The following is a 17,488-nucleotide window of genomic DNA, read 5'->3' on the forward strand; positions in this document are numbered from 1 at the left end:
CCGGCGTCATAATGGTGATGGCCCTCCTCATGTGACCACTTTCCACAGCCTCTCATTCTGTCAGTTTTCACAGTAGAAGACTCAAACCACTTTGTACAGACTGGGGACATTTAGTGGAAGCAATAGGAAGTGCTCAATGAACCATTGCTCACGGTGTGATTTATAGGCAAAGTGATGAAGTTGAGTCCGCAATTCAGAATTCCACATCCTGTTACGATCGGTCTCGGGGTTTTGACTGCCATATGAGTTCTGTTATACTCACAGACACCATTCAAACAGTTTTAGAAACTTTAGGGTGTTTTCTATCCACAAGTATAAATTATATGCATATCCTAGCTTCTGAGTTTGAGTAGGAGGCCGTTTAAAATGGGCACAATTTTCTTTCAAAAATCGCTGTAGCGCCCCCTATCCTAGGCGACCGTCAAGAGGTTAATACAGTTCTTTAGGTTGGGGTATCAGTAATACAGTACTGTAGGTGGGGTGTCGGTAATACAGTACTGTAGGTTGTTCTGTCAGTAATACAGTACTGTAGGTGGCGTGCCAGTACAGTTCTGTAGGTGGGTTGTCAGTATTACAGTACTGTTGGTAGAGGTGTCAGATGTACAGTACAGTACAGTACTGGTTGGGGTGTCAGTAATAAATTACTGTAGGTGGGGTGTCAGTAATACAGTACTGTAGGTGAGTTGTCAATAATAGAGTACTGTAGGTGAGTTGTCAGTAATACAGTACTGTAGGTGGCGTGTCAGTACAGTTCTGCAGGTGGATTGTCAGTATTACAGTACTGTAGGTGGGGTGTCAGTATTACCGTACTGTAGATTGGGGTGTCAGTAATACAGTAGTCTAGGTGAGTTGTCAGTAATACAGTACTGTAGGTGGCGTGTCAGTACAGTTCTGCAGGTGGATTGTCAGTAATACAGTACTGTAGGTGGGGTGTCGGTAATACAGTACTGTAGGTGATGTGTCAGTAATATAGTACTGTAGGTGTGTTGTCAGTAATACAGTACTGTAGGTAGGGTGTCAGTAATACAGTACTGTAGGTGGCGTGCCAAAATAGTTTTGTAGGTGGGTTGTCAGTATTACAGTACTTTAGGTTGAGGTGTCAGATGTACAGTACTGTAGGTGGGGTGTCAGTATTACAGTACAGTAGGTGGGGTGTCAGTAATACAGTACTGTAGGTGATGTGTCAGTAATACAGTGCTGGTGGTGATGTGTCAGTAATACAGTACTGTAGGTGATGTGTCAGTAATACAGTACTGGGGGTGATGTGTCAGTATTACAGTACTGTAGGTGGGGTGTCAGTATTACCGTACTGTAGATTGGGGTGTCAGTAATACAGTAGTCTAGGTGAGTTGTCAGTAATACAGTACTGTAGGTGGCGTGTCAGTACAGTTCTGCAGGTGGATTGTCAGTAATACAGTACTGTAGGTGGGGTGTCGGTAATACAGTACTGTAGGTGGGGGTGTCAGTAATACAGCACTGTAGGTGGCGTGCCAGTACAGTTCTGTAGGTGGGTTGTCAGTATTACAGTACTGTTGGTTGAGGTTTAAGATGTACAGAACTGTAGGTGGGGTGTCAGGAATACAGTGCTGTATGTGATTTGTCAGTAATACAGTACTGTAGGTGAGTTGTCAGTAGTACATTAGTGTAGGTGGGATGTTAGTAATACATTACTGTAGGTGGCGTGCCAGTACAGATCTTTAGGTGTGTTGTCAGTATTACAGTACTGTTGGTTGAGGTTTCAGATGTACAGTACTGCAGGTGGGGTGTCAGGAATACAGTTCTTTAGGTTGGGGTGTCAGTAATACAGTACTGTAGGTTATGTGTTAGTAATACATTACTGAAGGTAATGTGTCAGTAATACTGTGCTGTAGGTGATGTGTCAGTAACAAAGTACTGTAGGTGAGTTGTCAGTAATACAGTACTATAGGTGAGTTGACAGTAATACATTACTGTAGGTGGGGTGCAAGTAATACAGTACTGTAGGTGGCGTGCCAGTACAGTTTTGTAGGTGGGTTGTCAGAATTACAGTACTTTTGGTTGAGGTGTCTCATGTACTGTAGGTGAGGTGTCATTAATACAGTTCTTTAGGTTGGGGTGTCAGTAATACAATACTGTAGTCGGGGTGTCGGTATAACAGTACTGTAGGTTGTTGTGTCAGTAATACAGTTCTGTAGGTTGTTGTGTCAATAATACAGTACTGTAGGTGGCGTGCCAGTGCAGTTCTGTAGGTGGGTTGTCAGTATTATAGTTCTGTTGGTTGAGGTGTCAGATGTACAGTACTGTAGGTGGGGTGTCAGGACTACAGTACTGTAGATGGGGTGTCAGTAATACAGTACTGTAGGTGGGGTGTCAGTAATACACTACTGTAGGTGAGGTGTCATTAATACAGTACCGTAGGTGGGGTGTCAGTAATACAGTACTGTAGGTGAGGTGTCAGTAATACATGCCTGTAGGTGGGGTGTCAGTAATACAGTACTGTAGGTGAGGTGTCATTAATACAGTACTGTAGGTGGGGTGTCAGTAATACAGTACTGTAGGTGAGGTGTCAGTAATACATTCCTGTAGGTGGGGTGTCAGTAATACTGTACTGTAGGTGAGGTATCAGTAATACAGTACTGTAGGTGGGGGTGTCAGTAATACAGTACTGTAGGTGATGTGTCAGTAATACAGTGCTGGGGGTGATGTGTCAGTAATACAGTACTGTAGGTGAGTTGTCAGTAATACATTACTGTTGGTTGAGGTTTCAGATGTACAGTACCGTAGGTGGGGTGTCAGGAATACATTACTGTATATTGGGGTGTCAGTAATACAGTACTGTAGGTGAGGTGTCAGTAATACATTCCTGTAGGTGGGGAGTCAGTAATACAGTACTGTAGGTGAGGTGTCATTAATACAGTACTGTATGTGAGGTGTCATTAATACAGTACTGTTGGTTGAGGTTTAATACAGTACTGTAGGTGGCGTGCCAGTGCAGTTCTGTAGGTGGGTTGTCAGTATTACAGTTCTGTTGGTTGAGGTGTCAGATGTACAGTACTGTAGGTGGGGTGTCAGTATTACAGTACTGTAGGTGGGGTGTCGGTAATACAGTACTGTAGATTGGGGTGTCAGTAATACAGTACTGTAGGTGAGGTGTCAGTAATACATTCCTGTAGGTGGGGAGTCAGTAATACAGTACTGTAGGTGAGGTGTCATTAATACAGTACTGTATGTGAGGTGTCATTAATACAGTACTGTTGGTTGTGGTTTAATACAGTACTGTAGGTGGCGTGCCAGTGCAGTTCTGTAGGTGGGTTGTCAGTATTACAGTTCTGTTGGTTGAGGTGTCAGATGTACAGTACTGTAGGTGGGGTGTCAGTATTACAGTACTGTAGGTGGGGTGTCGGTAATACAGTACTGTAGATTGGGGTGTCAGTAATACAGTACTGTAGGTGAGGTGTCATTAATACAGTACTGTAGGTGAGGTGTCATTAATACAGGACTGTAGGTGGGGTGTCAGTAACACAGTACTGTAGGTGATGTGTCAGTAATACAGTGCTGGGGGTGATGTGTCAGTAATACAGTTCTGTAGGTATGTTGTCAGTATTACAGTACTGTTGGTTGAGGTTTCAGATGATCAGCACTGTAGGTGGGGTGTCAGGAATACAGTGCAGTAGGTGATTTGTCAGCAATACAGTACTGTAGGTGAGTTGTCAGTAGTACATTAGTGTAGGTGTTGTGTCAGTAATACATTACTGTAGATTGGGGTGTCAGTAATACAGTACTGTAGGTGAGGTGTCAGTAATACATTACTGTAGGTGGGGTGTCAGTAATACTGTACTGTAGGTGAGGTGTCATTAATACAGTACTGTAGGTGTCGTGTCAGTAACACAGTACTGTAGGTGATGTGTCAGTAATACAGTACTGTAGGTAGGGTGTCAGTACAGTTCTGTAGGTGGGTTGTCAATATTACAGTACTGTTGGTTGAGGTTTCAGATGTACAGTACTGTAGGTGGGGTGTCAGGAATACAGTGCTGTAGGTGATTTGTCAGTAATACAGTACTGTAGGTGAGTTGTCAGTACAGTTCTTTAGGTGTGTTGTCAGTATTACAGTACTGTTGGTTGAGGTTTCAGATGTACAGTACTGTAGGTGGGGTGTCGGTAATACAGTACTGTAGGTTGGGGTGTCAGTAATACAGTACTGTAGGTGAGTTGTCAGTAATACAGTACTGCAGGTGAGGTGTCAGCAATACAGTTCTTTAGGTTGGGGTGTCAGTAATACAGTACTGTAGGTTATGTGTTAGTAATACATTACTGAAGGTAATGTGTCAGTAATACGGTACTGTAGGTGATTTGTCAGTAACAAAGTACTGTAGGTGAGTTGTCAGTAATACAGTACTATAGGTGAGTTGACAGTAATACATTACTGTAGGTGAGGTGCAGGTAATACAGTACTGTAGGTGGCGTGCCAGTACAGTTTTGTAGGTGGGTTGTCAGAATTACAGTACTTTTGGTTGAGGTGTCTCATGTACTGTAGGTGAGGTGTCATTAATACAGTTCTTTAGGTTGGGGTGTCAGTAATACAGTAATGTTGGTTAGGGTGTTAGTAATACAATACTGTAGTTGGGGTGTCGGTAATACAGTACTGTAGGTTATTGTGTCAGTAATACAGTTCTGTAGGTTGTTGTGTCAATAATACAGTTCTGTAGGTTGTTGTGTCAATAATACAGTACTGTAGGTGGCGTCCCAGTGCAGTTCTGTAGGTGGGTTGTCAGTATTACAGTTCTGTTGGTTGAGGTGTCAGATGTACATTACTGTAGGTGGGGTGTCGGTAATACAGTACTGTATGTTGGGGTGTCAGTAATACAGTACTGTAGGTGAGTTGTCAGTAATACAGTACTGTAGGTGAGTTGTCAGTAATACAGTACTTTAGGTGTTGTGTCAGAAATACAGTACTCTAGGTGTCGTGTCAGTACAGTTCTGTAGGTGGGATGTCAGTAATACAGTACTTTAGGTGTTGTGTCAGTAATACAGTACTGTAGGTGTCGTGTCAGTACAGTTCTGTAGGTGGGGTGCCATTAATACAGTACTGTAGTTGGGGTGTCAGTAATACAATTCTGTAGGCGATGTGTCAGTAATACAGTACTGTAGGCGATGTGTCAGTAAATAGTGCTGTAGGTGATGTGTCAGTAATTCAGTACTTTAGGTTATGTGTCGTTAATACATTACTGTAGGTGGGTTGTCAGTAATACATTACTTTAGGTGGCGTGTCAGTAAGACAGTACTGTGTGTGGGGTGTCAGTAATACATTACTTTAGGTGGCGTGTCAGTAAGACAGTACTGTGTGTGGGGTGTCAGTAATACATTACTTTAGGTGGCGTGTCAGTAAGACAGTACTGTGTGTGGGGTGTCAGTAATACATTACTTTAGGTGGCGTGTCAGTAAGACAGTACTGTGTGTGGGGTGTCAGTAATACATTACTTTACGTGGCGTGTCAGTTAGACAGTACTGTGTGTGGGGTGTCAGTAATACATTACTTTAGGTGGCGTGTCAGTTAGACAGTACTGTGTGTGGGGTGTCAGTAATACATTACTTTAGGTGGCGTGTCAGTAAGACAGTACTGTGTGTGGGGTGTCAGTAATACATTACTGTAGGTAAGTTGTCAGTAATACAGTCCAGAACCTCCTGAGATGGCCTACAGTCCGGAACCTCCTGAGACGGCCCGCAGTCTGGAACCTCCTGAGATGGCCTTCAGTCCGGGACTTCCTGAGACGGCCCGCAGTCCGGAACCTACTGAGACGGCCCGCAGTCCGGAACCTACTGAGACGGCCCACAGTCCGGAACCTCCTGAGACGGCCCACAGTCCGGAACCTCCTGAGACGGCCCACAGTCCGGAACCTCCTGAGACGGCCCACAGTCCGGAACCTCCTGAGACGGCCCGCAGTCGGGAACCTCCTGAGATGGCCTTCAGTCTGGGACTTCCCGAGACGGCCCGCAGTCCGGAACCTCCTAAGACGGCCCGCAGTCCGGAACCTCCTGAGACGGCCCGCAGCCCGGAACCTCCTGAGACGGCCCGCAGCCCGGAGTCTGCCTGTCAGTAATTCAGTAGTGTAGGTGGCGTGTCAGTACAGTTCTGTAGGTGGGTTGTCAGTATTACTGTGCTGTAGGTGGGGTGTGAGTAATACATTACTGTAGTCGATGTGTCAGTAAATAGTACTGTTGGTGATGTGTCAGTAATTCAGTACTTTAGGTTATGTGTCATTAATACAGTACTGTAGGTGGGATGTCAGTAATACAGTACTGTAGGTGGGGTGTCAGTAATACAGTACTGTAGGTGGGGTGTCAGTAATACAGTACTGTAGGTGGGGTGTCAGTAATACAATACTGTAGGTGATGTTACAGTAATACAGTACTGTTGGCGATGTGTCAGTAATACAGTACTGAAGGTGATGTGTCAATAATACTGTACTTTAGGTGGGGTGTCAGTAACACAGTACCGTAGGTGTGGTGTCAAGTAATACAGTACTGTAGGTGGGGTGTCAGTAATACATTACTGTGGGTTGGGGTGTCAGTAATACATTACTGTAGGTGGGTTGTCAGTAATACAGTAGTGTAGGTGGCGTGTCAGTACAGTGCTGTAGGTGGGTTGTCAGTATTACTGTAATGTAGGTATGGTGTCAGTAATACATTACTGTTGGTGCGGTGTCAAATAATACACTACTGTAGGTGGGGTGTCAGTAATACAGTAGTGTTGGTGTGGTGTCAGTACAGTTCTGTAGGTGGGTTGGCGGTATTACAGGTACTGTTGGTTGAGGTGTCAGATGTACAGTACTGTAGGTGGGGTGTCACTAATACATTACTGTAGGTTAGGTGTCATTGCAATACAAAAATAAAATAAACTGAAGTACAAAACAACTAACCGTGACGCAGGAGGAACAAACACTACTCACAAAATATAATCACCCACAAAAACAGGTGACACAAACATCAACTTAAATATGACCTCCAATTAGAGACAACGACAACCGGCTGCCTCTAATTGGAGGTCATGCCAAACAAAACCAACATAGAAATACAAAACTAGAAACTTAACATAGAAATACAAAAACAGACAAACACCCCCTGTCACGCCCTGAAAATAACAACTTACTATGGTCAGGACGTGACATTGATGCAGTTCTGTAGGTTGGGGTGTCAGTAACACAGTACTGTAGTTGGGGTGTCATTAATACGGTACTGGTAGTTGGGGTGCCAGTAATACAATTCTGTAGGTGGGGTGTCGGTAAAACAGTACTGTAGGTTGGGTGTCAGTAATAGAGTACTGTAGGTGAGGTGTCAGTAATACAATACTGTAGGTTATGTGTCAGTAATACATTACTGTAGGCGATGTGTCATACTGTACGTGATGTGTCAGTAATATAGTACTGTATGTGGGGTGTCAGTAATACATTACTCTATGATGGGTGGCAGTAATACATTACTGTAGGTGAGTTGTCAGTAATACAGTACTGTAGGTGGGGTGTCAGAGATACAGTACAGTAGGTGAGGTGTCATTCATACAGTTCTGTAGGTGGGTTGTCAGTAATACATTACTGTAGGTGATGTGTCAGTAATATATTCATGTAGGTGATGTGTCAGTAAGGATAGGTGGGGTGGGGTGGGTAGAGGATAGTTGGGGTGGGGTGGGGAGAGGAGAGGAGAAGTGGGGTGGGGAGGTGACGGGTGGGGAGAGGTGAGTTGAGTTGAGTTGGGGACGGTGAGATGGGGTGAGGTGGGGTGGGGAGAGGTTATGTGGGTTGTGGTGGGGAGGGGTGAGGTTGGGTTGGGAGAGGAGGGGAGAGTGAAGTGGGGTGGAGAGCTTAGCCTTAGTGACAGGTATTGATTGCTGACCATAAATACCACAGTTCTTTGTGAAGGTGGATGGGGTAATGCAGGGATAAGGCTATTTTAATATATACACTAATGCAGATGGACAATACTGGTTATGCTCAGAGGATCACACTATCAATAAACTACAGTTCAATCTTTATTGAGCTGAATTATTGAGCTACATGATAACTGTAAAAATCAACTTTTCATAATGCAATCTGATTAACTCTTCATTCTTTGAGGCTGACTTATAGAAGTAGAAACTATTCTATGGTCGTTATAGTTCGTTTTTTTATTAATGGGTGGAAAGGGTATAACCCTTTTTTTTGTCTTTCTCTTCGTCTCTCCCTCCTTCTCCAGGACCGTCTGTTCTTTGTGATGGAGTATGTAAATGGAGGAGACCTGATGTTTCAGATCCAGCGCTCCAGGAAGTTTGACGAGACGCGCTCTCGCTTCTATGCCGCCGAAGTCACTTCTGCCCTCATGTTCCTTCACCAACATGGAGTAATCTACAGGTAACAAACACACACAGACTTGTTACGGACATCACGCTGCTTGCTTAGTGAGTGCCACTTCCCCCTGATTCAACTCATACATGGCTGGAACTTGGGACCTCCTCTACTTTGCTAACACACTTGACTGCCCTCCTTGACAACGTTCCAACAGGTTGAGCCACCCTGATCTTATGATACTTTCTTAACTTTGTTAAACACGTACACAAAAATACACACACACACAAATAAACACACACAGAAATACACATGCACGGGCGAGCACACACACACACACACACACACACACACACACACACACACACACACACACACACACACACACACACACACACACACACACACACACACAAACACTAGAATGTATGTTAGTAGTAGCACCTAGTAACATTGTTTTCAGTATACAGATAAACCTAACCTGACTCTAAGGCCCTAACCCTCAGTATATCATAAAGCTATTGAAACAGGACAGACTGATCTGGGGCCAGGCTAATAATAACAGACAGTACATCATAAAGCTATCCAAGCAGGACAGACTGATCTGGAGCCAGGCTAATAATAACAGACACTATATCATAAAGCTATCCAAGCAGGACAGACTGATCTGGGGCCAGGCTAATAATAACAGACAGTATATCATAAAGCTATCCAAGCAGGACAGACTGATCTGGGGCCAGGCTAATAATAACAGACAGTATATCATAAAGCTATCGCGTTATTTCAACATACCAATTCTATTATATCACATAATCAACCCAGTGAAACTCAACTTAAACTTAATAGCATCACTGTTACAGTAGTCATTGTTCAATGATGACTATTCTGATATGGACTGATGTCCAGGTACAGCAGTGCAGTCTGTCCCTAATCCAAGGTCTGTCAGTCAACCTCCTTCCCAAAACAAACTCTTTTCTACCACTGCCAGTCACAGAATCATTGTCAGCCAATAGCAAAACAGACAAACTGTCAAAATGCGTCTTTGTGGCAAATCATAACATCATTGTAACAAATCATTCAATCCAAATGTATTCCCACTTTGTCCCCAAAATAACTTCCACGTAAGAAATAAGAATCCTTGATCCAAAGTTTTTCATAATAAAACAGTATTTGATGTACAGTCCAGATTTTGGTGTCACGCTAACTTTGGGATCACGGGCCATATGTACCAAACATCTCAGAGTATCAGGTAAAACTGCTCCTAAATCAGCACTCCTCTGAGATGCTTGATACATACTGACCTAGGTCTTAGGGAGTCCAAAGCGAACTGAACTGGGTCTAAGTTGTTACAGGTGTGTGTTGTGTTGTGTGTTGTGTTGTGCGTTGTTCTGCCCAGTAATGGGGCCCTGCAGGCTGTGTTTATGCCAGGTTGTTTACAGCTAGGGTTGATTTATTCTGTTTCTGGCGCTCCGTTTATCCTCTCATCTCACTGTTGACTCCCTGTTGACACACAAATCCTGACTCCCTCTGGGCTACACAACTATGTTGTCCCCGCGGAAAGTAGATCTCTCTCCCTTTCTGGTGGATATCAGTCTGCAACACGTTGAGTAGGCCCAGCTTTAAGAAATCCACCTCCTAGAGTACATGGTTTTCTGGAGTTTCTCTGCCATCTTCGCAGTCTTCTAAGTGCACCTTTGACCTGAGGACCAACCTGTGGTTGGAGTTGGGAGTTTGAAACCCACCCAGTCCGTTTTCTCTCTGTTTTCCTCAACCAACCTGACCTAACAGGAAAAGTCCCATTTGGTGAATGAATGCTTGGTCCACGCCTCTCTTCCTGAACTTAGTCACTCTGAGAGCTAAAGGAAACAGCTAGGCTCCGATGGAAATAAGGTCAACACTTCCTGGGTCAATCTGATGTTCCTTTAGAATCTTAGCTAGCCTATATTGCACAGGCATGTACTGTGTCTCGGGACCTTGGTCCAGTAAGGAACTAGCTGTGACACACTGTGTCTGTGATGGAGTGTGTACCAAACAAACATGTGATCACTCACGAGGATCCATGTTGGATTGAATCGTTGTTACTAAAGCTGGTCAATTGGGAGCGTATTCAGTATGCAAGCCTTTCTGTTTTTTTTCACTCACTCACCCACTAACTCACTCACTCCCTCTAAAATAAATATTTCATGTTCCATACTCTCATTCACAACTGTTATTTGACCTAGGTATTGGTCAGTGTCCCTCTCTGATTCAGACAATAAGAGATACAGTCTTCTGTTTAGTCTGCAGCTCCAGGAGTTATGATTTAGTGTCCTCTTAGAGTGAGTCACCTGCATAACATCAGGCCAACCGACAAACAATGCTATAAATCAGTCTCCATACACTGAATGTGCAGTGCGGGTAGGTATTATTTAGTATTGGCTTCATGAGGTAGCTGATACTGTACACTCAAAGCTACTTTGACCCCTTGGTTACCGGGTAGATGAATGTTGTTGTGTCACCTACAGGCAGTCTGCTAAGTAGGAAGCAGGCTAGGAAGCAGGAAGTGATCAAACAGTGGGAATTGTGTTGGGTCAAATCAAAAGAATAATGGTTAATAGGATGGAATGAATTTCTGGCTATGTACTGTAGGTTATCTTTCTCTGTCCATTTCTCCCCCTCTCTTTCACTCGCTCTCTCTCTCACACACACACTCTCTCTCTTTCTCTCTCTTCCTTTCACCCACTCTCTCTTCACCTCACTCTCTCTCTTCCTTTCTCTCACTCACTCTCTTGTTCTCATTCTCTCTCTCCCTCCCCCTCTCTCTCTCTCTCTCTGTGTTAGACTGGGCTGAGCAGTGAGCTTGTGTTCGGGACAGGAAAGCGGGTCAGACTCTAGCTTGTTCTTAATCAAAGCGTTCTGGCTACATGATTTTAGCAGTGCATGTAGCCATAGCGAGCCTCCTTAGGGCCTTTTTGATTAGACGTATGGTCTGAATGACTCTTTATTTTAGTGTTTATTAATAATCACAGGGAGCATGTTGTAGCTTTAAAGGTCGACTCAGCGATGCACAAAGTAAATGGTAGTAATGAGTCAAGAGCGTTGAAGCACCAAGCTAAACTTCTCCGCTCTTTTAGTCCCGTAGCTTCCACGTTGTAGCAGCGTGTGCACATACTCTGTGACTTACATCGCGCTCATCACAATATCGGTGGTGCTGCTTGTGACAACGTCATAACATTGTGTCTACTTTTAATGAAACTGTCCATTTGATATGCGAGCTCATTCTCTATAAAGCTCATTACTTCCAGAGAATATCTCATTCTCTGTAGAGCTCATTTGTCACGTCCTGACCCTAGTAAGATGTCATTTTCTATAGTAGAGTAGGGCAGGGCGTGACAGGGGGTGTTTTGGGTTGTTCTATGTTTTCTATTTCTATGTTTAATTCTAGTTTTTCTATTTCTATGTTGGGATTGTTTGGGTTGATCTCTAATTGGAGGCAGCTGTTCCTCGTTGCCTCTGATTAGAGATCATATTTAAGTAGGGGTTTTTCTCTTCCTGTTTTGTGGGTTATTATCTTTTGAGTAGTGTGTTTTCCGTTTTGTCAAGTGTACCTGACAGAACTGTTGGCTGTCGTTTTGTTGTTTTGTTTAAGTGTCTTCATTAAACAAAAAAAATGAGCACTTTACACGCTGCGCCTTGGTCCCCTTTAGATGACCCGCATTACATCATTACTTCCAGAGTAGCTCATTCACTGTAGAGCTCATTACTACCAGAGAGTAGCTCATTCGCTGTAGAGCTCATTACTTCTAGAGAGTAGCTCATTCGCTGTAGAGCTCATTACTACCAGAGACTAGCTCATTCACTGTAGAGCTCATCACTTCCAGAGAGTAGCTCGTTCACTGTAGAGCTCATTACTTCCAGAGAGTAGTTATTTCTCTTTAGAGCTCATTACTTCCAGAGAGTAGTTCATTCACTGTAGAGCTCATCACTTCCATAGAGTAGTTCATTCGCTGTAGAGCTCATCACTTCTAGAGAGTAGTTCATTCACTGTAGAGCTCATTACTTCCAGAGAGTAGTTCATTCGCTGTAGAGCTCTGGAAGTGGGCCCTTTGTCTGTTACTTCCATAGAGTAGTTCTTGTGAGCCCTTGACGATGTTGAAATTGCTTTCTGATTTCCAGGTAAGGCTATTGTATTCTGTCAGTGGATTTCGCTTTGTTTGGACTTGGTAAATCAATGAAATCAGTGAGAACCAGGATGTGATGCACGCATGTTTGCATGTGAGGTCTAACGTGTTTAACGTAGTGTCACATACTTCACCTGAGTTGACTTAGCCTTGCCTCTCTGTGACCTGTTGAACACACCAACCAAGAATACAGACAACCCTTTCTGGAACACTCTGTGCAGTCGGTACATGACCCCCCCCCCCCCCCACCTCTGAGAGAGAAAATAAAACAGTGGCTAGGTTTTGTTAGAGACAGTAGCAGTTTGATCTGTTAGTGTTGTGGGACAAGTCTGAACTGGCTTGCAGTTAACTGGTAGAGGCATGTATGCCACTGTAGATAGGGAGATGAGGAGAGGAGAGGAGATGGGAAGTGTAGGGAGGGGAAGAGAGGAGAGGGGAGGGGAAGGAGGCTGTAAGATACTGTAGATTAGGAGAGGAGAGGAGAGGAGAGGAGAGGAGAGGAGAGGAGAGGAGAGGAGAGGAGAGGAGAGGAGAGGAGAGGAGAGGAGAGGAGAGGGAGGCTGTAAGCCACTGTAGATGAGGAGGGGAGAGGAGAGGAGAGGAGAGGAGAGGAGAGGAGAGGAGAGGAAGAGAGGAGAGGAGAGGAGAGGGGTAGGGAGGGGAGGGAGGCTGTAAGCCACTGTAGATAGGGAGGGGAGGGATTTTATTTATAGAGGAGTCTATCACCAGGCTTTCTGTCCCTCCTCCTTGCTCTGCACAAGCTCACCTGAGACTGGAGACCCTATGGGCGGCATCCACAGCAGAGCACGGCACAATACACACACAATCATACTCACATGCACCACAAAGGCATGTATACACCCACATACTGTGTACATGCTCAGTTCACATGCACACTCAGACACCTCTAAACTCATGAACCTAACTATAAACATACTGTGCATACATACAAACATACCACCCATGTGTGACATGCATGCTGTGAAATAAAGAGGCATTTAAAGCTACCACAGATATGATACCACAGTAACCCCCGTATTCCTCTTCTCCATGACCTCTGTGTCCTTTTGACCTCTCTGTGACCTTTCTTTATTCAGATACCTCCTCAGATTCTTCTAATTTCTACCAGATTTCTCTCCCTCTTCCTCTTTCTCTCTTTCTCCCTCTCATTCACCCACCGTATTTCCATTGCTATGTCAATGGGAGATTTTCTGAAAACAAGATTGTTATTGTTCTACCAACTCCAATAGTTAGTGTATCTAAAGGAAAACAGCTCACATTCTGTCTATGGCCTTCATTGATTATCTGTGTGTGTTAGCTTAGGAACGTATTTTTATTTTTTATTTAACCTTTATTTAACCTATTTAACTAAGTCAGTTAAGAACAAATTCTTATTTACGATGACGGCCTACCAAAAGGCAAAAGGCCTCCTGCGGGGACGGGAGCTGTGATAAAGAAAACATATATAGGACCAAACACACATCACGACAAGAGAGGCACCACAACACTACATAAAAATCTAAGAGACCGAAGACAACAACATAGCATGGCAGCAACACATGACAACACAGCATGGTAGCAACACCACATGACAACAACGTGGTAGAAACACAACATGGTAGGAACACAACATGGTAGCAGCACAAAACATGGTACAAACATTATTGGGCACAGACAACGGCACTAAGGGCAAGAAGGTAGAGACAGCAATACATCACGCGAAGCAGCCACAACTGTCAGTAAGAGTGTCCATGATTCAGTCTTTAAATGAAGAGATGGAGATAAAACTGTCCAGTTTGAGTGTTTGTTGCAGCTTGTTCCAGTCGCTAGCTGCAGTAAACTGAAAAGAGGAGCGACCCAGGGATGTGTGCTTTGGGGACCTTTAACAGAATGTGACTGGCAGGACGGGTGTTGTATGTGGAGGATGAGGGCTGCAGTATATGTCTCAGATAGTGGGGAGTGAGGCCTAAGAGGGTTTTACAAATAAGCATCAACCAGTGGGTCTTGCGACAGGTATACAGAGATGACCAGTTAACAGAGGGGTATAGAGTGCGGTTATGTGTCCTATAAGGAGCATTAGTGGCAAATCTGATGGCCGAATGGTAAGGAACATCTAGCCGCTCGAGAGCACCCTTACATGCCGATCTATAAATGATGTCTCCGTAATCTAGCATGGGTAGGATGATCATCTGAATCAGGGTTAGTTTGGCAGCTGGAGTGAAAGAGGAGCGATTACAATAGAGGAAACCAAGTCTAGATGTAACTTTAGCCTGCAGCTTTGATATGTGCTGATAGAAGGACAGTGCACCGTCTAGCCATACTCCCACGTACTTCCCATACTCCCAAGACTACCTCAAGCTCTAAACCCTCAGAGGCAGTAATAACACCTGTGGGAGGAGGGGCATTCTTCTTACCAAACCACATGACCTTTGTTTTGGAGGTGTTCAGAACAAGGTTAAGTGTAGAGAAAGCTTGTTGGACACTAAGAAAGCTTTGTTTTAAAGCATTTAACACAAAATTCGGAGAGGGGCCAGCTGAGTATAAGACTGCATCATCTGCATATAAATGGATGAGGGAGCTTCCTACTGCCTGAGCTATGTTGTTGATGTAAATTGAGAAAAGTGTTGGGCCTAGGATCAAGCCTTGGGGTACTTCCTTGGTGACAGGCAGTGGCTGAGAAAGCAGATTTTCTGACTTTATACACTGCACTCTTTGAGAGAGGAAGTTAGCCAACCAGCCCAAAAACCCCTCAGAGACACCAATACTCCTTAGCTGGCCCACAAGAATGGAATGGTCTACCGTATCAAAAGCTTTGGCCAAGTCAATAAAAATAACTGCACAATATTACTTAGAATCAAGGGCAATCGTGACATCATTGAGGACCTTTAAGGTTGCAGTGACACATCCATAATCTGAGCGGAAACCAGATTGCATACCCAAGAGAATACTATAGACATCAAGAAAGCCAGTCAGTTGATTATTGACAAGTTTTTCAAACACTTTTGATAAACAGGGCAAAATAGAAATAGGCCTATAACAGTTAGGATCAGCTTGATCTCCCCCTTTAAATAAAGAATGTGGCTGCCTTCCAAGCAATGGGAAACTCCCCAGAAAGGAGAGACATGTTAAAAATGTTGGAGATAGGCTTGGCGATGATAGGGTCAGCAACCTTAAAGAAGAAAGGGTCAACCATCTGACCCAGATGTTTTTTGGGATCAAGTTTAAGGAGCTCCTTTAGCACTTCGGAAATTTGTAGCGGGGCAGGGGGAAAATGGGGAGAAGCATCGGGGATAGTCGCAATAGAATGTGTGGGAGATGAGGAAATGTTGGATGGGCAAGGAGGCATGGCTGAGTCAAATAAGAATCCTGACTTTATGAAGTGATTAAAGAGCACAGCCATGTGCTTCTTGTCTGTAACAACCACATCATCAACATTAAGGGACATGGGCATCTGTGAGGAGGAGGGTTTATTCTCCAGGTCTTTAACCGTTTTCCAGAACTTCTTGGGGTTAGACCCACAGAGAAAGAACAGCTCCTTAAAGTAACTAATTTTGGCCTTCCGGATAGCCTGAGTGTACTTATTTCTCATTCGCCTGAACGATAGCCAGTCAGCCTGAGTATGCGTGTGCCAAGCCTTTTGCCAAATGCAATTCATGAGGTGGAGTAACTCTGCAAGATCATGGTTGAACCAGGGGCTGAACCTGTTTTTAATTCTAATTTTCTTTATGGGGGCATGTTTGTTAACAATACCACTGAAAATATCAAAAAAGAAGGTCCAAGCGTCTTCGACAGAGGGGATCAAGCTGATTCTATACCATTTTACAGAGGCCAGTTCATGAAGGAAGGTTTGCTAATTAAAGTTATATAGCAAGTGTCTATGACATTAAGGCTGTAAAACAGTGATCACTAAGGTCATTACAGAAAACACCAGACTAATACCTATCAGGATTATTTGTGAGGATAACATCGAGGAGAGTAGCCTTTTCTGGGTGTTTGGTGTCATACCTCAGTAATGACCAACACATCTGGATTGGAGCTGTGAACCTATACTTTCAATTGATACATTTTAGGTAATAAGCTTCTAGTGTTAACGTGCAGAAAACCCAGGCTTTTACGAGAGCAGAAATCAGTGAAGCAGATATAAGAGCACAAGTCAGAATTGGGACTTGCAACAGTATAGGCCAGAGTGTACATGCACGTTTCCAGATATCATCAGCAGTAATACAATCAGGGCACGGCAGAGTCGTGTCTCCTGTGTTCAAAGCTATTCTCATAATGTCTCTTTTACAAATCAAATGACGTTTTATTGGTCACCTGCGCTGAATTCAACAGGTGTAGAGTTTACAGTGAAATGCTTACTTAGGAGCCCATTCCCAACAATGCAGTTAAAAAGTAAGACAAATATTTGCTAAATAAAAAAGGAAATAGTAACACAAAAAAAAAACAATAACAAGGCTATATTCAAGGAGTACCAGTACCGAGTCAATGTGCAGGGGTATGAGTTTGTTGAGGTAATTGAGGTAATACTGCATGTACATGTGGGTAGGGATAAAAGTGACTAGGCAATCAGGATAACCTGCCTCAGCCTGCCTTTCAAAGCATTTCATGGTTACAGAAGTGAGTGCTACTGGGCAGCAGTCATTTAGACAGGTCATCTTGGCATTCTTTGGCACAGGGACTTATGCTGGTTTGCTTGAAATATGTAGGTATTACAGACTGGGTCAGAGAGAGGTTGAAAATGTCAGTGAAGACACTTGCCATTGGGTCAGTGCATACTCTGACTACGCGTCCTGGTAATCCATCTGGCCCTGCAGCCTTGTGAATGTTTTTTTAGTTTCCAAGATGGCGTAGCAGTCGGACGTGTGTTTGTCTTTGTCTTATCCCGTGTAAATAGCACATGTTTTTCGTATATATTTTAATCTCACTTTCTATCTACAAACTAAATATACTTTCCTGAAACCCGCCTCACCCAATGTGGTACGGATCTGCTATTTTTATTCCTTATAACTGGAACCTCCATCAGGAGCTAGCCAG

At 43.9% G+C, this 17,488-nt stretch overlaps 1 protein-coding gene across 1 annotated transcript in view; it reads left to right on the forward strand.

Moving 5' to 3' along the window:
• The window catches only part of LOC106591157 (protein kinase C epsilon type), a 290,949-nt gene that overhangs the window by 252,362 nt on the left and 21,099 nt on the right, over nucleotides 1-17,488 (forward strand). The window contains exon 11 of the mRNA XM_045724752.1: nucleotides 8,206-8,360. Within this exon, the coding sequence (XP_045580708.1) occupies nucleotides 8,206-8,360 (155 nt within the window). The remainder of the gene's footprint in view (nucleotides 1-8,205; nucleotides 8,361-17,488) is intronic.

The sequence above is a fragment of the Salmo salar genome, chromosome ssa01 (assembly GCF_905237065.1).
Source record: "Salmo salar chromosome ssa01, Ssal_v3.1, whole genome shotgun sequence".
Lineage (NCBI taxonomy): Eukaryota > Metazoa > Chordata > Actinopteri > Salmoniformes > Salmonidae > Salmo > Salmo salar.